Raw genomic sequence first — 27,224 nt, 5'->3', positions numbered from 1 at the left:
TCCTAATTCTTTAAGTGGGAGTGAAATAAATCTCTCTACTGTATGTGCTACATTAATGAGTCTTTTCTTACTAGGTGCCAAGTACAATTATTAACAGATCACTACTTTTTATTAATGACAATTAATGTCAGGACTATAAAAACAAAATATAGTATAGACTAGACCTGACTTTTAAAGAAAAATACTTAAGCATACATAATACAATGCAAAGCCAGAGCCCATCAAAAATATGGTTTGCAAAGGGCATTAATTTTATACTTGTATATTTAGAAAAAAATGAATATTCAATTATAATTCAAAATGTTCATATACTTACCCTTTTTTACTTGTATTTAGTATTTTAGTAACTCATCCCTTTGAAGAAATAAACATTTTCTTAAATAAAAATTTAATCACTTTATTTTATAACCAATGTATTTGAATAACTTCTATTTTGATTTAATATTTAAATTGCCCACACAATAAATAAAGTACTAAAGTGATCTTTGTTTTTAATTATATCCTATTTTTTAAGCAAGGGTAAATCATGTAAAATTATATCCATCCTATTACCAAAATTCAATCTCACTGACTCGCAAACCTCTCAAGAATCATACATTTACTTTTTAATATTTAAAAAAAAACAAATCTCATGTAATTTTTTTAAACTTAGGTGTAAATATGTGGCTTATGCACATCAGTTGAATGTTTCATGTTACATACCAGTGGCTTGAATGTAGCATGGTCGAATAAGTGGTACTGTCATTGGAATCACAGGAGAATCTGACAAAGAACATTGAGTGTAAAGTTCTGAAGATGGGAAGTAATTAATTCGAACTTGAACATTAAACTCATATGTTGCCACCTGACAAAGAAAAAATACATTTTAACTATGATGATTTTTGCTATAAAAATTGTGATATTTTTTAATTTAAATATAGCTGGCATACATTATTATGTTACAGGTGTGCTACAGGTAAGTTGACATTTGCACATATAATGAGATAATCACTATGCTAAGTCTAGTAACCAACTGTCTTCATACAAAGTAATTACAATATTATTGACCATATTCCTTACGCTGTATATTACATCGCTGTGGCTTGTTTTTTGTTTCGGTTTTTAGCTTAATTTTTACTTTACAATGGCGTACACTTGATTTGTAATGTGTTAGTTTCATGTGTACAGCAAAGTGATTCAGTTATACAAATACATATTTATTTTGTAACTAGAGGTTTGTATCTCTTAATTCCCCTCACCTATTTCACTTGATACAATTTTTATAATACATATTTAAAGTTTACAACTTGGAGTTCCCATCGTGGCTCAGTGGTTAGCGAATCCGACTAGGAACTATGAGGTTGCGGGTTAGATCCCTGGCCTTGCTCAATGGGTTAAAGGATCCGGCTTTGCCGTGAGCTGTGGTGTAGGTTGCAGACGCGGCTTGGATCCCGTGTTGCTATGTCTCTGGTGTAGGCCAGCGGCTACAGTTCCGATTAGACCCCTAGCCTGGGAACCTCCACATGCCGCAGGAGTGGCCCAAGAAATGGCAAAAAGACAAAAAAATTAATTAATTAATTAAATAAAATATACAAGGAACTTATACAACTCAACAGTAAAAAAGCCAACAACTCTTTTGAAAAAAAAATAAAGTTTACAACTTGATACATACATAATGAAATAATACCACAATCATGCTAATTAACATATCCATCACCTCACACAGTTACTGTGTGTGTGTGTGAGAGAGAGAGAGAGAGAAAAAGAGAGACAGAAATACTTAAGATCTACCATCTTAGCAAATTTCAAGCACAGAATACAGTACTATTAACTGAAATAACATATTCCCCAGCAATCCCAGTTCTGAGTATTTACCCTAAAGAACTGAAATCAATATTTCAGAGATACACACAGAACACTCCTGTGTTCACTGCAGCATTATTAACAATAGTCAAGATACATAGATAATCTACATATTCATCAAAGGGTGAATGGAAAAAAAGTAAATGTGGTATATACATACAGTGGAATTCATTCAGCATTAAAAACAGAAGGAAATCAGAGTTCCCGTCGTGGCAAGCCAGGTAATGAATCTGACTAGCATCCATGAGGATGCAGGTTCAGTCCCTGGCCTTGCTCACTGGGTTAAGGATCTGGTGTTGCCGTGAGCTGTGGGGTAGATTGCAGATGCAGCTCGGATCTGGCATTGCTGTGGTGTAGGCCAGTAGCTAAAGCTCCGATTCAACCCCTAGCCTGAGAACCTCCATATGCCGCGGGTGTGGCCCTAAAAAGCAAAATAACTAAATAAGTTAATTAATTAAATAAATAAAAACAGAAGGAAATCCTTCCACTTGCAACAAGACAGATGGACCTGAAGGCCATCACGCTAAATGAAATAAACTGAATACAGAAACACAAATTATTTATTACCTCACTTTTATGTGAAATGTAAAACAGTCAAACTCAGGAGTTTCCATTGTGGCTCAGTGGGTTAAGAACCCAACGTAGTACCCATAAGGACGCAGGTTCGATCCCTGGCCTTGCTCAATGGGTTAACAGTCCAATGTTGCCACAGGCTGCAATATAGGTCACAGATGTGGGTTGGATCTGGCATTGCTGTGGCTGTGGTGTAGACCAGCAGCTGCAGCTCTGATTTGACCTCTAGCCCTGGAACCTTAATGTGCCACAGGCGCAGCCCTAAAAAGAAAAATAAATAATAATATAATATAAAATAACATAGTCAAACTCACAGAAACATATTGGAATAGTCCTTGCCAGGGGCTAGGGGTAGGGAGATATAGGGCAATGCTGGTCAAAGGTTACCAAGTTTCAGTTATACATGACCAGTAAATTCTGGAAATCTAATGAGATACTATGGAATTTGCAAACCAAAGTTGAAAAAAAAGACATTTCAAAAAGAAAATAAACTTGTGACATTGAAAGTACATTTTTCTCCCCAAACCAAGGCTTATTTGCCTTGGTTTTTTTTTCATGAGTCCACAAATAATTCTTAAAATAAACAATAAATAATATTAAAAATTCCTATTAATTCGATATGGACCAAAGATCTAAATATAAAACCTAAGACTACAAAAGAAAATGTTGGAGAAAAAATATTTATTTATTTATTAAATGTTGGAGAAAAAATATTTATTTATTTATTTAGTCTTTTTAGGGCTGCATCCACAGCATATGGAAGTTCCTAGGCTCCCAGACTAGGAGTCACACTGGAGCTGCACCTGCCAGCCTATGCCACAGCCACAACAATGTGGGATCCAAGTCATGTCTGCGACCTGCACCACAGTTCATGGCAATGACGCATTGCCAACCCACTGAGCAAGGCCAGGGATCAAACCTGCATCCCTCACAGATACTAGCTGGATTCATTTCCACTGTGCCACAATGGGAACTCCCAGAAAAATCTTTAAGTGCAATACCAAAAGAATCATCTATAAAAGAAAAAATTATACTTTATCAAACTTTAAATATCTGTCCTGTTCATAAATGTTAAAATATTAAATTAAGAATTCCCATCATGGCTCAGTGGGTTAAGAACCCGACACAAGTGTCTGTGAGGATGCACATTTGATCCCTGGCCTCAATCAGTGGGTTAAGGATCTGGCATTGCCATGGCTGAGGCATAGGCTAGCAGCTGCAGCTCCATATCGACCCCTAGCCCAGGAACTTCTATATGTCATAAGTGTAGACTTAAAAAAGAAAACAAAAATATAAGCTCAAAACATACTTCTGACAAAAACCAAACTTTTATCCAAACATATCAAGAATACACAAATATTAATAAAATGAAAATCATGTAAAAGATTTAAAAAGAAAATATACATATGACATATAAACACATAAAAAGATATTTACCATTATCAGATATTAAGGAAATGCAGTTTGAAATCAAAGAAAATAACACTTCGCACCTATTACAATGCTTCAGCAAAGATATTACCAAATGCTGATAAAGATGTAAACATCCAATACATTTATTAACTGCTAATACGAACATGAAATTTTATAGTCATTTGGCAAAAGAATTTTACAGTTTCTTAAATATTAAATATGGACTTAATATGAGGCCCAGAACTCCCAACTCTAAGTATTTATCAAAGATAAATGAAAACATACTCATACAAAAACCTACATGCAAATATTTTTAGTGGCCTTATTCATAACGGGGAAAACCTGAAAACAAGCCAGATTCCCTCCAAACAGTGAATGGATAACAAAATTTTGTAAATTAACACAATAGAACACCTTTCAATAATAAAATGGAAGAAACTATTGTTACACAGAATAATATGGATGAATTATTCTAAATGACAGAAGCCAGATTAATAAGGCAGCATACCTTATGATTTAATTCATGTAATACACAAGTGGAAAGACAAAATTATAAAAACAAAATGAGATCAGAACTTTCCCTGCACTGAAGTTGTGGGAGAGGGTGACTACAAAATAGGCAGAAGAAAAATTTAGGAGAGGTGATTTTCTATGAAATATCCAGGAAAGATAAATCCATAGAGACAACGTAGACTGGAGACTGCAGCTGGCTCATGGGAAGAGGAATGAGGAGAAACTGATTAATGGGTAAAGGGTTTAAGTATGGAGTGACGAAAATGTTTTAAAATGAAATAGAGGAGTTCCCGTCGTGGCGCAGTGGTTAACGAATCCGACTAGGAACCATGAGGTTGCGCGTTCGGTCCCTGCCCTTGCTCGGTGGGTTAACGATCCGGCGTTGCCGTGAGCTGTGGTGTAGGTTGCAGACACGGCTCGGATCCCGCGTGGCTGTGGCTCTGGCGTAGGCTGGCAGCTACAGTTCCGATTCGACCCCTAGCCTGGGAACCTCCATATGCCACAGGAGCAGCCCAAGAAATGGCAAAAAGACCAAAAATAAATAAATAAATAAATAAAATAAAATAAAATAGAGGGTGTGATTATACCACATCTGAAGGCACTAAATTGTTTATTTTCAAATGGTTAATTTTATATTATAGAAATCACCCTCGACAAATTATTTTTAAAAAGAAATGAAACACAAATTAGAGGTTTCCAGGGATTCCTCAGAATTCATGTGATGATCTCCAGATACTAGAAAAATTCAAAAATAAGTTTTAAATGAAATTAAGAGCTAAATGATAAAAAGGGTATACTCACAACTTTCCATGCCTATCTACCCTACTAGGCAAACTCTTGAGCTTTGATTTTGTTTTTATCTAACATTAGTTGGTTGCTATGGTCTAGAAGTATGCGCCCAAAATTCATATGTTGCAAACCTAACTTCCAAAGATGACAGAATTAAGGGATGGGGCTTTGAGAAATGCTTAGGCTATGAGGGTAGAGACTTCATGACTGGGAATGGGGTCTTATAATTAAGTGCTTTATAAAAGAGACTCCAGAGAGATCCCTAAGCCCCTTTCATTATCTAAGGACACATCAAGAAGTCTGCAACCCAAAATGGGACCCTTACTCTATGATTCTGGGGCCATGATTGATTCTCAACATCCAGCCCCCAGAACTGTACAAAATAAACTTCTGTTATTTATAAACTACCCAGTCTGGGGCATTTTGTTACAACAACTCAAAAAGACTAAGTCACTGGGCCACATCAGTGCCAACTCTATCTCCCATCATAGAATCTTTTGCAAAAAATCTGTTCCTGTAACAGAATTATACAAGCATAAAAATACTGTAGCATTTTATTTTCATGGATATTTCATTTATTTTGACAAATAAGAGCAACTCATTCCTATGATAATCTACCTATTCAGTGATACCAGCACACAGATGTCAATGTGTAAACTGTTCATGTACAAATACTACCCTGCTTTCACATTTCAGTCCTTAAAACAAAAATTTGTTTGATCTTATTTCTCCTGGAATTTCTCACTATTAATCATCAGCAACTAGTTATATCTTGTCTCCTTTCTATATTTCCTCTTCTATTTTTTTTTACTTAAGAGTATTAATAGAAATCAAATGACTTTGATGATCATCGTGCAACTATAAATGTAATAAATTCACTGAATAGTTAAAAAAAAAATAGAAGAGAACACACTTCTGAACTCATTCTAAGAAGGCAATATTACTTTGACACCAAAATCAAAGATAGCTAAAGGAGAGAAAACTAAAGAACAATATTCCTTATGAATAGGGAAGTAAAAATCCTCAAGAAAATACTAGGAAACTGAATCCAGAAACATATATAAAGGAGTATACTCCATGACCAATGGATTTTTTTCCTAGGAATATAAGGTTGATTTAACATACAAAAATCAATCAATATAATGTACCACACTAATAGAATAAAAAGCAAAATCATGTGATCATCAAACTAGATGTGAACATTTTTTTCAACAAAATGAAACATTATATCATAAGCAAAATACTCAACAAACTAGGTAGAAAGGAACTTAACCTGATAAAGGGAATCAACAAAAAAAATTTTAAATAACATTGCTACTAACATATTTAAAGATGAAAGATATATACTTTCCTCCTAAGATCAGAAACAAGATAAAGATGTTTGCTCTTGCCACTTTTATAGAATATTGTACTGGAGATTCTACAATTAGGCAGTTTAAAAAGTAATAGGCATCCAGTTTGGAAAGAAGTAAAATATTTTGTACTTGCAGCTGGTGTGTTCTTACACATAGGAAATTCTAAGGAATCTGCTAACAAACCATATGAATATATAAATTCAACCTGGTTGCAGAATACTAGGTCAATGTTTAAAATCAATTGTTTTTCTATATAGTTGAAATGAATAATCCGAAAATAAAACTAAGAAAATTCCATTTACAATGGCATCAAAAATAATTATTTATAAATAAATAAGGAACTAGGAAATAAGAATACTGACAACTATAAAATATTTGTGAAAGAAATTAAAGGCAATTTAAATAAATGGAAAAACATCCTATGTTCATAAATTAAAAGACATAATATTGTTAATATGGCACTACTCCCCATAATGATAGACAGGTTCTTTATAATCCTTATCAAAATCCCAGTTAGATTTTTTTCTAATTATTGACAAGGTCATCCTAAAACCCATAAGGTAATTAGTCAAAAATACCATTGGAGGAGAATAAAACTGGTGAACTCATATTTTCCAGCTATAAAAACTACAAAGCTATTGTAGTCAAGACCTTATGTTACTTGAATAAGGAGAGACATATAGACCAATGGAACAGAATTCAATGTCCAAAGATATACTTCGGTATTTATGTTCGACTGACTTTAGACAAGAGTGTGAAGGAAATTTAATGAGGTAAAACTATTTTCAATAAATGGTCCTGGGACAAACAGACTTTCTATGCAAAAGACTGAAACTGGACTCTTATACCACACCATATACCAAAAACTAATTCAAAATGGATCACAGATCTAAATTTTAAAGCTAATACTATAAATCTCTTTGAAGCAAATACAGAACTCTCATGACTTGGGTGAGGTAACAGTTTCATAAATATGACAACAAAAAACATAAGTGACAAAAGAAAAATAAACACATGGAACTTTTTTTACATGTGTTTTTTATATTAGTACATGATAATACCCAGTATGAAAAAAAAATGTGGAAAAAAACAGCTTGGTGCCACACTACAATGTAAGCTTTATACTATAATCCCAAAGTCAAAAATAGTGCAGCATGCCTAGTAGGTGCCCAAGAAACATATGTAGAATGATGGGTGACTGATGGAAGTATAAATTGATACAACTTTTGTAGTAGCAATGTGGATACATGTACTAAAATGTACATAACTTTTTCTCAATTCCAATTCTAAGTAAGTATCCACAAGAAAGAACAAGTTCTCAAATGAACCTGCCACGTTATTCACTATACTTTAGTTCACTCATTGAATACTTTCTGTCTGATGTGAGCCCAAAAATATACTAATGCTACAAATATGCTGAACTATGTAACATATTGTTTTTCTCCTTTGAATAATAACATGATTGATGACATATAGATAACTAACTAGATTTTTGAAATGTACATCTATTCTGGATTAAAATTAGTGTTAAATTAGTATTTGAACGAAATTTCTCAAGCCTAAAACATACTGCTTCATAGGAAATTAGGAATAAGATAAGCCAAGAAAAATATCTGACCTTATTTCAGATATTCTAAACAATGCAATATGGTAAGAAAAAAACAGGTAAAAATTGTTACTATTAAAACAGAAGAGACAACAATATTTGCAATCTACTACAATATTCTTCAAAAAATCTCAAATTGAAGTATTATTATAAGTAACTGATGTTTAAAGTAAGATAAACAGTTTTAGACCTCCTTCAACATTATTTTCAAAATATAAGGACATAAAATATATAAAATCTAATCATTTACACTGCATAAAACAGCAGAGAAATATTACTTCAGAGTATTTCAGCAATTTGTTCAGCAACATAAAATGCTTTAATAACATAAGTCATACCTTATATCTGAATATGAAGCTCAGCTTTATACAGAAATCAATTCTCTCCAAAATTTTTATTAATTGAATGCAACACAAATCAAAATTACCTTAGAAATTTTAGCTTTAATCTTGAGAAAGTGATTCCTAAGTTCATTTTTCTAAGAAAAATGGCCAATAACATTTTAAAAGGAATAGGACTTCCCATCATGGCTCAGCAGAAATGAATCTGACTAGGAACCATGAGGTTGTGGGTCCGATCCCTGGCCTCTCTCAGTGGGTTAAGGATCCAGTGTTGCCATGAGCTGTGGTGTAGGTCACAGACGTGGCTCAGATCTAGCATTGCTGTGGCTCTGGTGTGGCCTGGCAGCTGTAGCCCTGATTAGACCCCTAGCCTGGGAACCTCCATATGCTGCAGGTGTGGCCCTAAAAAGCAAAAATAAATAGAAAAAAATAGAAGAGAAGAGAAGAGAATAGGAATAGAGGCTAGTTTACTGATCAGAGAATTAAAAGAATTTTAATGGTACCAACCAAGCCAAATTGTTAGCAAATGAGTCGTTACTGTTGTAGGGTGGTTTGTTATGCAAGAAGAATCACCTATGAGGTTGGCAGAATATCACATATACATATATATATATATATATATATATATATATATACACACACACACACATATGTAATTGATGTAACCTAGTTGTACAAAGACAGAAGACAGTGAGCAACATTTGACACTGTTACTAGTAGATGATACAACTGGTATAACCTTTTTGAAGAGCAACTTGACAACACATATCAACAGCCTAAGATATGTGCATACAGTATGACCCAATTATTCAACTTTTAGGAAGATATAATGAAAACATACATTGTGAAAACAGTTATCGATAAGGATGTTTCTTAAAGAATCATTTTATAAAGCCAAACCATTAAAAAATCTTAAGTGTCCAGTAAGGATGTTTAGTTTAGTAACTGTAACATAGTCTAGCCATAAAATAATATACTATACCTAAAAACTTAAACTGCATTTGGTATACTTAATGACACAAAAAGTAATTCTTAACATTTTTTCTTTTTGTCTTTTTAGGGCCACACTCACAGCATATGCAAGTTCCCAAGCTAGGGGTTGAATCAGAGCTGTAGCCACTGGCCTACACCACAGCCACAGCAATGCCAGATCCGAGCCGCATCTGCAACCTACATCACAGCTCATGGCAACACCGGATCCTTAACCCACTGAGCGAGGCCAGGGATCGAACCTTCATCCTCATGGATACTAGTCAGATTCGTTTCTGCTGAGCCACGATGGGAACTCCAATTCTTAACATTTAAATTAGTGTACTCAGTAAAAAAGACAAGTTAAAAATGTTCATAAAGTATGATTTCATTACAATTAGAGAAGTAGAAATATAAGTATGGAGATAGAAGGAAAAGGACAAAAAATGACAAGACCCCAATATATAACCAGAGGTTACTGGTATATATTAGGATTTATTTATTGCTCATTTTTTTCTTTCTGCTCCTTGAACTTCCCATTTAATTTTGACAACAGACTTTAATATCAGGAGAGTATCAGAGAAATGCAATCCTAAAATGTAAGTTGATGCTGAGAAAACCTGCAAATGGTTAGGATATGTGAGAGTCGAGCAGGCTTTGAAAGATATTAAAATACCATAAAAATCAAGAAGATAAACAATAAACATCCTCTGAATCTCTTCAAATAACTTGTTAATTATGCTTTTGTCTGAATTAAATAAATAAGATTGTTCCATTCAACAAATAATTCTAATACCCCGACAATATTTCATGCACTTCAAAATCCTTTGCTGAAAAATAATAATATGTTATTCTGGAGTTCCTACTGTGGGGCAGTGGTTTAAGAATCCAACTGTAGCGGCTCTGGTCACTGCAGAGGCACTGGTTAGATCCCTGGCCCGATGCAGTAGGTCAAAGGATCCAGCGTTACCACGGCTGCAGCATAGGTAGCAGTTGCGGCTTGGATTCAATCCCTGGCCTTGGAACTTCCATATGCCCCAAGTGTGGCCTTAAGAAAAAATAAATGTTATTCTGATATTATCTGAAAGCCTAAATTAGGCCAGAGGGAATTTTTCGTAAGATGATTTTCAAAAAAGCAAAGATGTCCTCTGGCTTTTGGATAACCTTGATAAAGAGTATCTATCTAAATGTCACTGGTTCATGAATGTAGATGAATAATTACTATACACTAAACCTGTGGAAATCGCAGTATGGTATACATCTTAAAGTGTACAAAATTAATACCACAAAAGTAGCCTTTGATACCTCATTCACTATGCTTGTCAAAAACCAGTACAGACAAAAAATTGAACTCTGTAGACAATATTATTCCATGTGAATCACATGTATACACAACCCACAAGACCTAGCCCAACTAATGTATTACACCTAAGAAGGCAAAATTAACCTTTAGCATTTTCTTCAATCTGAATGTGTCCTTGAATTTTCTTCACTATTTTCTCTTGAGAGCTAAATAACTGTTATTATTATTCCTAAAACACTATTTTAATCTGAGTAAACTCTGTAGTTCAGTAACATTATTTTAAAAAATGGATCATTAAGGACGTACTTTGTTAGCACTCAACATACCTTCTTATTGTGTTATTAATTCCTTTCACTTATTCTATTCTACACCTATTGGATATAAGGCATCACACTAGTTGTGCTGGAATATAAAAAACATTTTGACATAAGAGTTTATACTCAAATTGCCATAAAACAGTTTGATTCTTGTTTAGAAGGGTGCAATGACATGCCTTTTCATACCATACTTAGCGAGAAGCTCTCCCTTGGTCCTTCTGTTGCTTCTAAGGCAAGAATGTAACTGAAATTTTGCCAGTGGTATCTCTTCCTCCTGGGCACATTCCAGGAAAGGTGTTTTCCTTGATTTACTTTGTTGGTTGTTTTTGTTGGTATTTTTAAATCACCAAACATTAAGGGACACTACCCAAGAACCAGTGTCATAGCAACCCCTCTTAAATCTTGACAGCATGTCTGTGATGATTTTGGGGAGTGATTCCAAGAGCATCAAGCATACCTCACTCAAATATAAGTACAAAGCACATGCTGGCTCAAATATAAGTGATTTTGGAGTCACCCTCAACTTTCCTCTCCTTCACAACATGTCGTATCTTGAATTTTCTAAAAGCAAAACTGAGACCAAAAGACCATAGGTTTCTTGTGTGTGCCCTCTGCACCACTTGAGACACAGTGAAAGCAGGAGCCAGACACCTCTAATAAACATTTTATTAAATTAAATGGTAAATGTAGGCGTCTCCATAAATGAGAAAAAGACCCACTATAAAAAGAGTTTCTTAGATGATCTTAGATAGCTTCTTATTTATAATTATCTTAACTCAACTACTCTCCAGTAATATAAGTAATACAAAGCTGAACTTACTTCTTTGGGAGAAAATGCTATGCCACACTCCATAGATGTTGATTCCTCTAACTCCAAGAAATATATGTTAGGAAATTCAGGGTCTGTGAACTGCCCTGTAAGACAGGAAAAGGGACATATTTTTGTTTTAAGCCAGAAGCCTATCTATGAAGCATTATAAAATGTGGAAATGAAACTTTGAGAAACCTCATCAAAATGTTCATAACAATCAAAAAGCACATGCTGAAATATCTGCACAGGATCCTTAACCCACCGACCGAGGCCAGGGACTGAACCCGCAACCTCCTGGTTCCTAGTCCAATTTGTTTCTGCTGCATCATGACGGGAACTGCTAAATCAATTCTTAAAACATCCATAAAGTTCAAAAAGGCTATCGCAGTCATAGTCAGATGAATATAAAAAGTATAAAGGTAAGCTCAAATAACTGACTGAATCTTGGGTTTGAGAAAGGTCAGACTTCCCCTCCAGTGGAGATGGAGCAGGGAAGACCCAGACCTCCTCTGATGCCTTAAGCAATTCACAAAGAAGATAAACACCATCTCATACAAGGAAACTTTTCAACAAAATGGAATCACTACAGATGCTAAAGCATTGGGTGGAGATGCAGAAACAATTGTCAAACAGTAACACAAACTTCAGGATCAGTAATTGTAAGCACTTAAATTTCTAAAAGAAGTTCCTAGATTTCCCTTGCAGCCTAGTGCATAAGGATCCAGCGTTGTCACTGCTATGGCTCAGGCCGCTGCTGTGCTATAGACTGGATCCTTGGCCTGGGAACTTCCACATGCCAAGGGCACAGCCAATAAAGAAAAAAAATTTCCTAAAAGAACAAATGTTACTTACATTTGATCTCTGTCTTCATCCAAGCAATTCTAAAAATCCTTTTTTCTCCCTAAAGTTTTCTGATTAACCCAAGGAATGATAAAAATTTCAATTACCTCTGTCTGGAAATAAACTTAACTCATTTCACCCTCCTTCATCCTATTTAGTTTCACTCAACTTGATGTATAAAAACAGTACACAAATGAACAAAATAATCCATAAGTATTTATCAACACAAACACTGTGGTGTTGTAAAAGTATACATATTCTCCAGCGAAGAATATACATCTAGAATGGATATATATCTAGAATATATAAGATAACAAAATAGATTTTTTTGTTCTTTTTTAGGGCCGTACCTGCAGCATATGGAAGTTCCCAGGCTAGGGGTCAAACCAGAGCTGCAGCTGCCAGTCTACACCACAGACACAGCAACGAGGGATCCAAGCCATGTCTGCAATCTACACCACAGCTCACGGCAACACTGGATCCTTAACCCACTGAGCAAGGCCAGGGATCAAACCCACATCCTCTTGGATACTATTCAGATTTGTAATTTGCTCAGCCACAAGAGGAACTCCCCAAAATAGACATCCTTAAGTATATTTGAAATATATAGGGGTTCCCGTCGTGGCTCAGTGGTTAACGAATCTGACTGGGAACCATGAGGTTGGGGGTTTGATCCCTGACCTCGTTCAGTGAGCTAAGGATCTGGCCTTGCCGTGAGCTGTGGTATAGGTCGCAGGTGTGGCTCGGATCTGGCGTTGCTGTGGCTGTGGTGTAGGCCAGCGACTACAACTCCGATTTGACCCCTAGCCTGGGAATCTCCATATTCCAGGGGTGCGGCCCTAAAAAGACAAAAGAAAGAAATTTATAAACATAGTTTGTGAAATGCAATAATCTAAGAAAGCATCAATAAATAGCTCTTAAGCACCTATTAAGTGAAGAGAACTATATCAGGCAACTCCAGCAGAACAGAAAAATTGCAACTGTGGTGCTTGACCTCATGGAGCTCACAATGTAGTAGAGGAGACAAACAGGAACACAGCTTTTTAATACAAGGTAGAATTTGGTTAGTGCCATAATAAAATTAACATATTGTCCTAAATGAGCAAAGATTAAAAAAAAACTGTCAACCCACTGGACAGAGGTAGGAATGGGGCTAATGACTCAAAGGATGCAAGAGGTTGAAGCTATCTTTTTTTTTTTTTTTTTGCATTTAGGGCCACACCTACAGTATGTAGAAGTTCCCAGGCTAGGGGTCAAATTGGAGCTGTAGCCGCTGGCCTACACCACAGCCACAGAAACGCCAGATCCGAGCCGCATCTGCAACCTATACCACAGCTCACAGCAACGCTGGATCTTTAACCCACTGAGCGAGAAGAGGAATCGAACCCACAACCTCCTGGCTCCGAGTCGGATTTGTTAACCACTGAGCCATGAAGGGAACTCCTGAGGCTAATTTGTAAAAGAGGCTGGGATCTCAGACAGCAGGGACAGGAGAGGAGGAACTATCCCAGGAGGAGGGAAGCGCAATGCCATGGGAGGAAACAGGTACACAATCTGGCTGCAGCAGAGCCAGCCGGTGCAATCTCCAATGGGAGAAGTGACCAGAAAGACAAGGTAAAGGCCTACCTAAATAGGTCTCAGTATTTCCTTTCCCTTAAGTCGTTCTTGCCCTGAAAAGATCACGTGAAAAAAGTCTAATTTGTCACAGAGGACATTTGTGTGTTAACACACTCAATAATAAAATATATTTTCAGGACATTTTAAGTACAAACTTTACTGCAAATTGTTAATAATCATTAAGATCAACTTAGTACATCCTAGACTGTGCAGCAGCCTGCTGCTGCTGAGAACCAGTGTGATCATTAACAGGAAATCAGCAAAGCTTTTCAAGCACTGAACTTTGCTTGAAGGAAGGAGGTCCCTCTCTGATACAGGTATGAGGAGAAAGGCTTATAGGTGGGGAAAGCATTTTAAAAGATGATGCAGTGGCCCAGAAGGGAAGCTTTGAGCTAGGGCTAAGGCAGAATTGTGGAAAAAATGCACCTTGCCAAGCAGCTCTTCAGAATAACCAGGAAGAGTCTATAATCCATCAACAAAGTGCATGAAAGTATATGAGGCGGTCAGGGTAAAGTGTTGAGGCAACTCAAGTTTCAACATCCCAAATTTTTAAAAACGAATATAAACTTCACATGGATTTCCACCTTCCTACTGTTATAATTCCTGGGCTATTCCACAGTATCCTCAAACACAGCGTGCTCACCTAGACCTGTTCCTCCTCCCATATTATATCAACCAGGAATTGTCCCTCCAATCACCTACCTCTTAGAGTCAAAAACTGGAATGATTCAAGACTTCCTCCTCTTCCCTAATATCCATGTCCACTTGGTAACCAAGCTGGAGCATTTCTTAAATGTACAGCATCTTTGTACTCTCCTCCTTCCCACTCCTGGCATCACTGTGTGAGCCCAGGCTCTCAGCACTTCTCACCTGCACGGCCACTGTACCTAACTGATCTCCCTGTCTCTGGTCCTGCCTTCCCACACCCACCTCTTCCTCCAGCCCATTCTCAACTTTGCTCACAAAGGAAAATTAGTGAAGAGCAGGTGTAATCACATAAGTACCTGGATATCAATCCTTAATCGTGCTGCCTAAGCTCTAGGATAAATGTCCAGAAAAAACCCTTAGTGACCCGGGTCTCACTTGCACCTCCAGTCCAACCTCTCTGTGCTCTAGATACTCCAAACTACTTGCCATAGTGGCACATGTCTAGGCCTTTACTTGCATTCGTTCACATCCCCTCCTGTGTATCTCTCCTCATTCTTCCAAATCTAGATTAGGAATCAACCTGCCAATAAATCTTTCCTTATGCTGATTCTCAACTAGTTTCCTCTGATATATTCTTCTTCAGCACCATGTACTGAATTATCATATGGCATCTGCCATGTTATATGGGAATATCTTTTATCTCTCTCCTAATGTTAGAGTCACCACCATTTGTCACTTCCAGTAACCATCTTTCTCTACTCTCCTCTGCCCTGACCTCTACAGACTGATTCATCTAGGCCCCCTGCTCTTCTGTCTCTGATTTGGTTCAACCACAGGGAGATGCCAACAAGGTATCAGAGAGTAGAAAGTATTTATGCTCTCATATCTCCCCTGCCTTGGCTGCATTTCTGGCAAGGATTGCATTTTTATTTTACAGTTATAGCTTCTACTGGATGGCCACTCTTTCATAGTTTCATCACTCACAGGGCTCCAATAATATCTTGCCTCCTCTTGCTCCTTTAGCCCTAGAGGTTGCAGGCAGCTTTCATCCCCTGTCAGTTTCTTTTAACCTGGCTCCCAAATCTACACATAATTCCTTCATTAAATTATCTTCAGTTAAATGCTTTAAGTCACTGGTTTACTACTGAGACCTTGACTGATAAACTTCCTATTCACTTCTGAAGAACATGTAAGATGTCTTATTTATCTTTATAGACTCAAAGTCTAGAATCTGGCCTATAACTGGTATTCAACAAACACGTACTGAAGAAGAAATGACTAAACCAATGGCTGGCTGCCTAGTATTTTTCTCTAAGAGTTTAGACAGTAAATATTGTACGCTTTGCAATTCATACAGTTTCTATGACAACTATTCAACTACCAGTATATCAAGGAAGCAGCCATCAACAATGTACAAATGAGTATGTCTGTGTTTTAATAAAACTCTGTTTATAAAACTAGGTGTCAGGCCAGATTTTGTCCACAGACCTTGGTTTGCCAGCCCCTGCAGTAAGGAAATGAAATGTACTTATAAAAGTGCATTTTTTTAACTTAATGTAAATATACCTAAGTAAATACATAAGTAAAAAGAGAGCTCTCCAAAATATTTTCCTGAAATTCTTAAGTAATCAAAATTAGAAATTAATATTTTCATTTATAGTACATATTTATACGTAACATACTTAACATACTATATTAAATCAATTAATAAGCACAGTTATATGTTATGCATTACCAAAGTGTTCTATTAATACAGATGTATTTCTAGAACTACAACCATGATGGGTTGTAGAATATTAAAAAAAAACCAACATGAATTGAATCATTAAAAATAATTAAGTATAATGGCCCTTGACTTACTGTTTAATATTATACCTTAGAGCAACTCAAAACTGTTTTACTTTTATAATAATATCATCGTAGTATAAAACATACCTGATTTGTCCTTAAAATCCATTGAAAAACCTTCAAGGCCTTGCATATTAAACTCTACTCTGGCACATGTTATACCTTTGTTTTTTACCAAAAATGGAATAATCTGGGTAGTACCAACATAGGTGCCACTGAAGTTAAATACATCCTAAAATGTAAAAAGAAATCATAATTAGAAAGTAGATTAACAGTTTATGACAATAATGTAACATAAACTAAAAATTATACTGTAAAACAGAACATCTTAAAAGTCCTTATCACAAGGAAAAATGCTTTTGTAAGTATGTTTGGTGATGGATGTTAACTACACTTTCTGTGGTGAACATTTCACAACACACAAATATCAAATCATTATATTGTAAACATGCAACTAACATAATGTTATATGTCACTTATAGATCAATAAAAGGCTACACTGTTATGTTTATTAAGGACATAATTCATGAGAGCATTCTCTACAAATTAGTTACATTTTCCATCTTTCTCCTACCTCCTATATGTAATCAGCCACCAAAGCCAATTAATTCTGCCTCCTTTACCTCTTATCTTTATTGTAATTGTATAAAGTTAATAACTCATCACTTTTCATTTCAGTTTTAGATTTTGACTTCCTCCAGAAGGGCAGATAACCTGAAAATAATGTGACAATTGCTAAAATGGGGATGTTCCCAGAGTGGAAGATGTCTGTAACATCTTATAAATGTCACAATACAGAGAGGCATATTGGCCTGCTTTGAAGGATTGGGCAAAGTTTCATTGGGTAGATAAGACCAGAACTAACTCTGAAAGCCTGGCCGGGAAAAAAAAAAAAAAGTGTGTATGCACTCTATCAATTGTGGAGCAAAATTTTATCGGGTGACAAGACAATAATTCAAAAAAATTGACTATAGTTCAGAAAATGCAAATTAAGACCACAGTGAGGAATCATTTTATACTCAATAGACTGGAAAACCTTAAGTCTTACAGTACAACTTGTGGAGAAACAGAATGTGGATCAATCAAAATTTGACAAAAATAGATGGAAATTATCTTGTGAAGTCAAATAAAATAATAAGAGTACACACTCTTTATCTCACCAGCTCCACTCCTAAAGGAACTCTTGCATAAGTACCTCAGAAGATAAGAATATGAATGCTATAGCTATAATGTTTGTAATAATAAAAAAAACAGACACACTAACTGGATGGACAAAGGAATAAGTCTACAAATTACCATATATCTACATAATGGATTATTAAGCAGCAGGGACAATGAATAAAATACAGTGGCACATAACTGAGATGAAGTTTAAATATATAACATTCAATTAAAAGTAAACCACCATAGATAACATGTCTTTGTTATAAAGCACAAAAATGAACAAACTAAATAATGAACGGCTCAAGAATTCATACAAATGTGGTAACCCAATTAGAAAAAGTAAAGGGACAATAACAACAAAATTAGGGAAGTGGTTATCTCTTAAAAGGGGTAGAATCATGATGAAGCTTGCAGAAGATTTCACTGCATTGGTACTGTCCTAATACTTAAGTTCAGGGATGAATTCTTAAATCTTCATTTAATCTACTCAATATTCTGCTTTAGCAGTTACACTTATATTACATATATTAATTTCCATAGGTCAAATTACCAAATAATAATACATTTTTAATATAAATGGGCTGAATACGGAAACTAAAAACACCACACTCTTTCTAAAACTAATTGATTTACAATGTTGTGTCAATTTCTGCTGCACAGTAAAGTGACCCAGTCGTACATATACACACATTCCCTCTCTTACATTATCTTCCATCATGGTCTATCCCGAGACTGGATATAGTGCCCTGTGATATGCAGTAGAACTTTGCTGTTTATCCATTCTAAATGTAATAGTTTGCATCTACTAACCCCAAGCTCTCAGTCCATCCCACTCTCTTCCCCCTGGCAACCACAAGTCTGCTCTCTGTGAGTCTATTTCTGTTTTGTAGATAGGTGCATATATGCCATATTTTCGATTCCACATATAAATCAAATCATGTAGTATTTGTTTTCCTCTTTCTGACTGATTTCACTTAGTTTGAGAATCTCTAGTTGTATCCATGTTGCTGCCAAAGGCACTATTTTGCTCTTTCTTATGGCTGAGTAGTATTCCATGGTGTCTATGTACATTTTCTTAATCCATGCATCTGCTGATGGACACTGAGGTTGCTTCAATGTCTTGGCTATTGTGAACAGTGCTACTATGAACATAGAATGTGTGTGTTTTTTGAATTATAATTTTGTCCAGATATATGCCCAGGAGTGGGAGTGTTGGATCATATGGTAGTTCCATGTTCAGTTTTTTGAAGAACATCCATTCTGTTCTTCATAGTGGTTGTACCAATTTACATTCCCACCAAGAGTGTAAGAGGGTTCCTTTTTCTCCATACCCTCTCCATCATTTGTCTTTTGCACTTATTAATACGGCCATTTTGACTGGTGTGGGGTGGTACCTCATTGCAGTTTTAAAAATCACCACACTTTTAAATTGATTATACAAATAGGTAACATACTCACTGGACTGATTTCTACATCAGCAATCTCGACAGATCCACCAATCCTAAGTTCTATGTCGTTTTCATGGCGAATAGCAACCTATTTAGGAGAAATATAAAACTCTACAGAAACCACACTAAAATATACTCATACACTACTTAAGTATTACCTGGCATTCACATAACATTTAATAATTTAAATAATCATAACATATTACAATGTCACAAGATTTATTCTGGCAGTTGTCATTCCCATTTCTTTTTTCTTTCTTTTGGTCTTTTGTCTTTTTAGGGCCACACCCGCAGCATGTGGATGTTCCCAGGCTAGGGGTCTAATCCGAGCTACAGCTGCGGGCCTACTCCACAGCCACAGCAATGCCAGATCCAAACCACATCATTTATGATGCAGAATTGACATTCCTAAGACGAGTGAATGTTAAACTCTTAAAAAACCTCCACCACAAATGCAACCAGCTGATAGCTTTGTGAATTTGACCGAAGAGTTCCACCCATTTGATTTGACATTATTGCCTCAAACTCTATGTGAGCCTTTTGTATTTAGCTAAGTCCAACAGATTACTCAAAATTAAAACAAGAAACTAAGTGCAAACATACTTCTTCCCATAGAAAGATACTAATATCTAAAACAACCATAACTCTAATAAGAGCAGCTAAAAATCACTGAGTACATGAGCCAAGTGTACTGCTAAATGCGTGATCTACTTTTGAACCCTCAGGGTTATGTTAATAACCTAATTTCCAAGTGAGGAAAACTGAGGCTTGAGGTCCCCAAAATTGGAAGCAGCAGCGGGTAAATTTAAACCAAAGACTGCTTAAATACTTCACTTCTTCCAAGAAGATTAAGACAGTAAAGTAAGAATCTACTTTAGTTTTATAACTCCTACAAAATAAGAACTGCAGATTACCTGAACATGTAACTGTCTAATTAAAATCTCAGAGGCACACAAAAACATCATTCTCTGAAGCCCTACCTGTAATAGAATAGGAAACCAGAACCTTCAAGATTTAAATCTGATGTGTATTATATCTAAGAAAGATATGAGTGTATTTCACTCTTTTGACAGAATCAGTGACATTGTTTATAGGCAAAGAAACCATAAAATACCATTTTTTTCAGAACTATTAAGAAAAGTGATGTGCCACCTAGACAGTCTTGTTAACCTAGTAGCTTAATTCATAATACTATATGATTTTTACATTTTATTTACAGAATATATAGTACATAAAATACCTGAATAAAATTGTAGTTATAATTCAATGATTCAGCAGTAATTACAAGTCAATACGTGTTGTATTGATGAACCTTAGATGTAAGTCTCAATCCCCCACCATGGCTGCCTCTTACCTCCAGTCACAGGGCTCTGAAGATTCCTGGCTTCCATATCCCATTCACTATCCTCGCCCATCACTCCTTCGACCTTTTCATCTTTAGAGACTTAAACTGTACCCTAGACAATATCACCCGTCACAAATCCACAGCCTTAGAAACCATATATTCACCCATCCCTTTCCTTTCCACAACTTTCTCTCATCCCTGCTTTCTCACTCATTTTCAGAGACAAGAGATCCAGAATGTCATATGTCACAGGGACACCAAAGTCTGTGATGTGTGATGTTTTCCCAATCAGCCCTAATTCACATGTCTTCATTTCCTCCTTTATTCAACTTCTCACGAAGTTTGTCATTCAACTTTTCACCAATATATTCAATCTGCTTATACATACCTTCATCTTCACATGGGTAACAGAAATAACCTCTATCATCTCTAAGATAAATGCTCAGCCTCAGACCAAAAGGTATAAGCAATGGTCTCTTTACCTCACATCTCTACATGGAGACATAAAAAGTGCTTCAAACTCACAATTTCCTTCTAAAACATGCTACTCATCCTCTAACCTCTTTCTCACCTAAAGCTGCCACCACCTAGCTCACTCTTGACTCGCCTGTTTTATTTATACGTTACCCCTTTCAATTATCAAATCCTAAGTATTTATCTCCTAATTTGACTATAATTTTTCTAGACTACGACTGCCTAACAGACAACACAATCTTCTCCTGCCTGAACATCTTCACCAGACGAATAACTCTGTACTGGTCCCAGTTTAACACTGCTCTATAACCAAAGTGATGTCTGAAAAATGCCAATCTAACTGTGAAATTCACCATGCTTAAAACTCCTCCCAGATCTTAAGATGAAATGTGGACTTCCTAAAGCTGTTGATAAGGTACTATATGACCTAAAACTTACACAAGTCTCTATATACACCCTTTACCACTATCATTCATTCATTCTATAGTCAAGTCATGCTGACCCAAGTTTCTCATATTTGTCTTGCAGCTCTCTCTCTTCTCCTTTGCCTGAACACATTCGATTTTGTCTTCTTTAAATACTTTTTCCTCCTCTCCTCCTTCACCCCACTAATGTCCTTTTCCTCTGGCTAATTCTTTTTGTTTTGTTTTGTCTTGTTTTGTTTGTTTGTTTTTGTTTTTGTTTTTGTTTTTGTTTTTTGCTATTTCTTGGGCCACTCCTGCGGCATATGGAGGTTCCCAGGCTAGGGGTTGAATCGGAGCTGCAGCCACCGGCCTACGCCACAGCCACAGCAATGCTGGATCCGAGCCGCATCTGCAACCTACACCACAGCTCATGGCAACGCCGGATCGTTAACCCACTGAGCAAGGGCAGGGACCGAACGCGCAACCTCATGGTTCCTAGTCGGATTCGTTAACCACTGCGCCACGACGGGAACTCCCCTCTGGCTAATTCTTAAACTGAGGTGTCTTTTACTATATTTTTTGGCCACGTCCATGACATGTGGAAGTTCCCCGGCCAGGGACTGAACCCGTACTGCAGCAATGACCCAAGCCACTGTAGTGACAACACTGGATCCTTAACCTGCTGAGCCACAAGGGAAACCCCTCAGGTGTCTTTTAGATGTATCTCCCCCTAGGAAATTGACCCCAACCATTTTAGCCTGAGTTGCAAACCTCTCCAGTATACTCCCTTAGCCTACTGCATTCCTCCATCATAGTATTTATGACACTGCATTTCGAGTTACTTACATTCCCCATCAGACTATATGCTCTTAGAGACCAAAGACCCTAGTTACCTTGTTCAATTTTATATTCCTAGCTTCTTCAGCAGAGCCTAACACATAATGTGTGCCTGGTAAGTAAGTATGTGTTGAATGGATGAATAAATGAATCTCATTACATTATACTGTTAAAAAGATAAGCTTTGTAAAACAGCATAATCCTCTAAAATACAGTGGAAGGAAGTTCCCATCGTGGCTCAGTAGAAACAAATCTAACTAGCATCCATGAGGACGCAGGTTCGATCTCTGGCCTTGCTCAGTGGGTTAAGGATCTGACGTTGCCATGAGCTGTGGTGTAAGTCGAAGACATGCCTTGAATTCTGTGTTGTTGTGGCTGTGGTGTAAGCCGGCGGCTACAACTCCAATTCAAGCCCTAGCCTGGGAACCTCCATATGCCGTGGGTGAGGCCCTTAAAAAAATAAAATAAAATACAGTGGAAACTAATCTCTTGGTAAAACAGATTTTAGTGGCCACATTTTTAATTATTTCCTGAACAGTATGTAAAAAATTTCTGCTCAAATATCAGACCATACACCACAATATACAATTAATAAACGTCTTTCAATATATATTTCTTTACAAAAGATGTTTAGGTTGTTTATTTGAAGGGGCCATGCAAAACTATGTTTATTACATTAGGCTACATGTTATTTAAGAATTAATGATTATGGAAAATTGAAGAATAAAATGAGGATGCAGCTTAAGCCATTCATTTTGATCTGATGACTGTGCACATATTATTTTTTTAATAAGAGTAAATGCACATAATTGATTATCAAATCAAAGATTAAGAATATTACATTCCATGAGTTCATAATAAATAAAATTTATTACAGACCGGTCTTGCATGTTTTATTTATTCTATTTAATGAACACTTAGAAAAGTCCCTAAAATCAAGGTAATATCTTTTCATTTACATAATTCCAAGAACATAAAATAGTAGAACATTTTAGTAGAAATATAGGTGTTAACCTCATATACACTTTGCCTATAATTCCTATATTCATTAAAGCTATTTAGAATTAGCATTCCAAAATCGATTATTTTTTCCTAAGGTATCTAATTAATGCCATGGAAAAAACAATCCTTTGCTCTGTGACTATTGAGGGCTTGTCACAAGTTAGAGGTGCTAAATGTCATTCCAAGTCCATGTGAAAAATCCCTCATATGAATGAAATGTATCAATTTCAACTTAGTAGAAATTTGCATTAGCAACTTTCACCAAAAATTTTTTCTATAAATCCTCTTGCCACATTCTGCTAAGCACCTTTTCTCGTGTTTTGTCTTTTTTGTCTTTTTGCCTTTTCTAGATCCGTGCCCACGGCATAAGGAGGTTCCCAGGCTAGGGGTCTAATCGGAGATGTAGCCACCGGCCTACGCCAGAGCCCAGAGCCACAGCCACGTGGGATCCAAGCCGCATCTGCAACCTACACCACAGCTCACGGTAATGCCGGATCCCTAACCCAATGAGCAAGTCCAGGGATCGAACCCACAACCTCATGGTTCATAGTCGAATTCGTTAACCACTGAGCCACGACGGGAACTCCCTGCTAAGCACTTTTTAAAACAGATGGCATAGGTAAAGTTGCTTGTTTTTTTAGATATCTAAAAACTGCACTTCTCTAGGCTAACTGATTTTCAATTTAGAACAGAATTTTTTTTTTTTTTTTTTTTTTACTTTTTCGGGCTGCACCTGCGGCATATGGAGGTTCCCAGGCCAGGGGTCCAACTGGAGCTACAGCTGCCGGCCTATGCCAGAGCCACAGCAATGCCAAATCTGAGCCGCGTGTGCGACCTACACCACAGCTCACAGCAACACCGGATCCTTAACCTACTGAGCGAGGCCAGGGATGGATCCTGCATCCTCATGGATCCTAGGTGGGCTCATTAACCACTGAGCCATGATGGGAAGTTTTAAAACTACTCTTTAGTATCGTAACACAAAAACCTATTTCCATTAGAAGAAATCATTAAAACAAGCTTTCTAAAAATAAACACACATATAGCATACCTATTACAAGTATCTTACCTATTACAAGTATCTTAACGAAACAAATCCACAGATACATATATAAGGTGTGAACACACACATGGCTAAACATACCTTTGCACTTGTATCAAATTTTTCTACCACAGTGGAAGTACAGGAGATATTGAGAACAGTTAGTCCCCCCAATGGAATTACTCCATGCGATGGAACAATATTAATTGTAGACGAAAGACTCTGGTCACAAACCTATGAAGAAAAAATTTGCACAAATGTTACATTATCTCTTAAAGTTACTGTTCCAAAGCTTTCGTGGGAAAGCTTTCCAGACCACTAGCTAGAGAGACGACCTGCAGGCACAGAGCATGAGATGATGTTTTAATAGATTTTCAAACACCAGACAAATAGTTTGAACTTACAAGGATTTGCACCCCTAACCAATCAAACAGAAATTTTTAGTAGTGGTATCTTTCAATTTAAATGTGTGTTCAAGACATTGCAAAACTTACAAGGAAGGCATGAGATATATCTGTTGGAGAGATGCCAAAATTCTAGACATTATTTTTTTATTTAATTTTTATTTTATATTGGAGTATAGTTGATTTACAATGTTATGGTAGTTTGAGGTATACAGCAAAGTGATTCAGTTATACATATGTGTATCTGTATATATTCATTATTTTTCAGATTCTTTTCCCATACATATTATTACATAATACTGAGTATAGTTCCCAGTGTTATACAACAGGTCCTTGTCAGTTATCTATTTTGTATACAGTAGTGTGTGTATGTTAGCACCAAACTTCTACTTTATCCTTCCCCCCACCAACCGTTCCCCTTTGGTAACCATAAATTTGTTATCTAAGTCTCTGAGGAAAAAAATGATACAAATGAACTTATTTATAAAACAGAAACAGACTCCTAGACTTAGAAAACAAACTTATAGTTCTCCAGATACTATTATTGATAGCTTGCCTTTTCCCTGATCCTATAAAAACAGAAAGCAAAGTGAATGGGAAGCAACAGAATAAAGTAACCTCTTCTTCTTTATTATTTCCTTGATACCCTAATGTCTAAAATAACATTTCGACCTCCAAAAAGGTTAACTTAACAAAAGAGTTTAAGTTGTGGTTTGTCAGAGGTCAATTTAGGCTTATCTATCATGCCTTAAATCGGAATAATTTGAAAGGAAATTGGTTAAGATGTTTTTGAAGATGAGGGAAAACCATTTAAGAACTAATTTTAAAGCAACAAAGTAGAAAAGCATATTCTCCTTTGCTTGTCTGGGCAGAAGACATGTAAATATAAAGCTTGAAACAAGATCTCAAACACTAACCTTTACTATGACTATTAGATCTTAATACATGCATCAGTTTTAAAAAAAAAAAGAAAACTCTACCATCACTTTGAACACCACCCACCACAGGGTTTAAATCACGAGAAACAACTATAAATAGAGTATATTTAGAATGGTCTCAATCTAGGTGGGGATAAAAGGAAAAGCATATAATTAAATACTGTATGTACATCAATAATGTATATTTTTAATTTTTAAAAATAATCTATATTTTTTTCAATAAAACAAAAAAAAACAAAGAAAAAGAAAATAAGAGGAGAAGAAAGGGAGAGGGTAAGAAAGGCAAAGAGAAACAAATACTATGGGAAAAGGACAAAGTAGTTGATATGTATTCAGATAAATCTCATATGAAATATCTAGGCGTTTCCATCATGGTGCAGTGGAAACAAATCCGACTAGTAAGCATGAGATTTCGGGTTCGATCCCTGGCCTCACTCAGTGGGTTGAGGATCCGACATTGCCATGAGCTGTGGTGTGGGTTGCAGACACGGCTCGGATCTGGCGTTGCTGTGGCTTTGGTGTAGGCCGGCAGCAATAGCTCCTATTGGACCCCTAGCCTGGGAACCTCCATGTGCCACGGGTGCGGCCCTAAAAAGACCAAAAAGAAAAAAAGAAATATCTGAATATTAGCACTAGTCAATCTATAAAGACTATACTATTAATGGCACAATACTAGTGGTAAAACATTAGTTCAAATTATGGGATCTGATCCAAGTAAGATTATAACTTTTTACATTACCTTGAAATAAGCATGGTTTTGTCCTACATTGTGAAGAATGGCTTTCCTCCAAGTTGTTAACCCTTGAGGACTATTCCTGAAGAATATTCTTGGCTCTAAAAGTATGACCTTGGTGTGGCCAAGCTAACAATAAGAGGAAAGAGAACATGGAATTGAAATAATAGTACACATTTTTTACTCCTCACCAAATAACTCAAATTTTCTCAGCTTCATAGAAATTTCTAAAATACAAAGTGTTACCAGATTTTATGGTGTAATCGAGAGAAAGGAAACGAGAATGGAATATTTACAATGTACTCTTAAAGTGAGGAAGGCAGGGAGAGTAAGATACCTCTTAGAAGGAAGTAAATCCAGGACTGAGATTCATGTAGATTAATCACTGAAGGGGATATTAGAGATCATCTAACATTTACACACAACGTGTTACCATGTCCTATGCAAAAGGAAAAAGTTCAAGGGTCATGTACGTATGGGAAATAACATGCCAAAGAGATTATCCAGGCATGTTTCTACTAGAGGTCTTCTCATAGGGCTTAATATGCTGATACTTTTTGCTTGTCTGAGAATGGGCTGGTAGTTTACTGTGAGTCACAGAAGTACTCAGGCACAGGACCCTGTCACCTTGTCCTATAAAACCACGTC

The 27,224-nt window shown here is 36.3% G+C and overlaps 1 protein-coding gene across 1 annotated transcript in view; it reads right to left on the bottom strand.

Moving 5' to 3' along the window:
- The window catches only part of CFAP47 (cilia and flagella associated protein 47), a 443,526-nt gene that overhangs the window by 371,403 nt on the left and 44,899 nt on the right, over positions 1 to 27,224 (bottom strand). Inside the window, exons 17-22 of the mRNA XM_047764176.1 lie at positions 26,583 to 26,705; positions 24,604 to 24,735; positions 19,408 to 19,485; positions 16,873 to 17,017; positions 11,842 to 11,936; positions 703 to 844 (exon numbers count right to left, since the gene is read on the bottom strand). Of these exons, the coding sequence (XP_047620132.1) occupies positions 703 to 844; positions 11,842 to 11,936; positions 16,873 to 17,017; positions 19,408 to 19,485; positions 24,604 to 24,735; positions 26,583 to 26,705 (715 nt within the window). The remainder of the gene's footprint in view (positions 1 to 702; positions 845 to 11,841; positions 11,937 to 16,872; positions 17,018 to 19,407; positions 19,486 to 24,603; positions 24,736 to 26,582; positions 26,706 to 27,224) is intronic.

Source organism: Phacochoerus africanus, chromosome X, assembly GCF_016906955.1.
Source record: "Phacochoerus africanus isolate WHEZ1 chromosome X, ROS_Pafr_v1, whole genome shotgun sequence".
Classification (NCBI taxonomy): domain Eukaryota; kingdom Metazoa; phylum Chordata; class Mammalia; order Artiodactyla; family Suidae; genus Phacochoerus; species Phacochoerus africanus.
The sequence above is the reverse complement of the archived record's forward strand: the minus strand, read 5'-3'. Positions and strand labels throughout refer to the sequence as shown.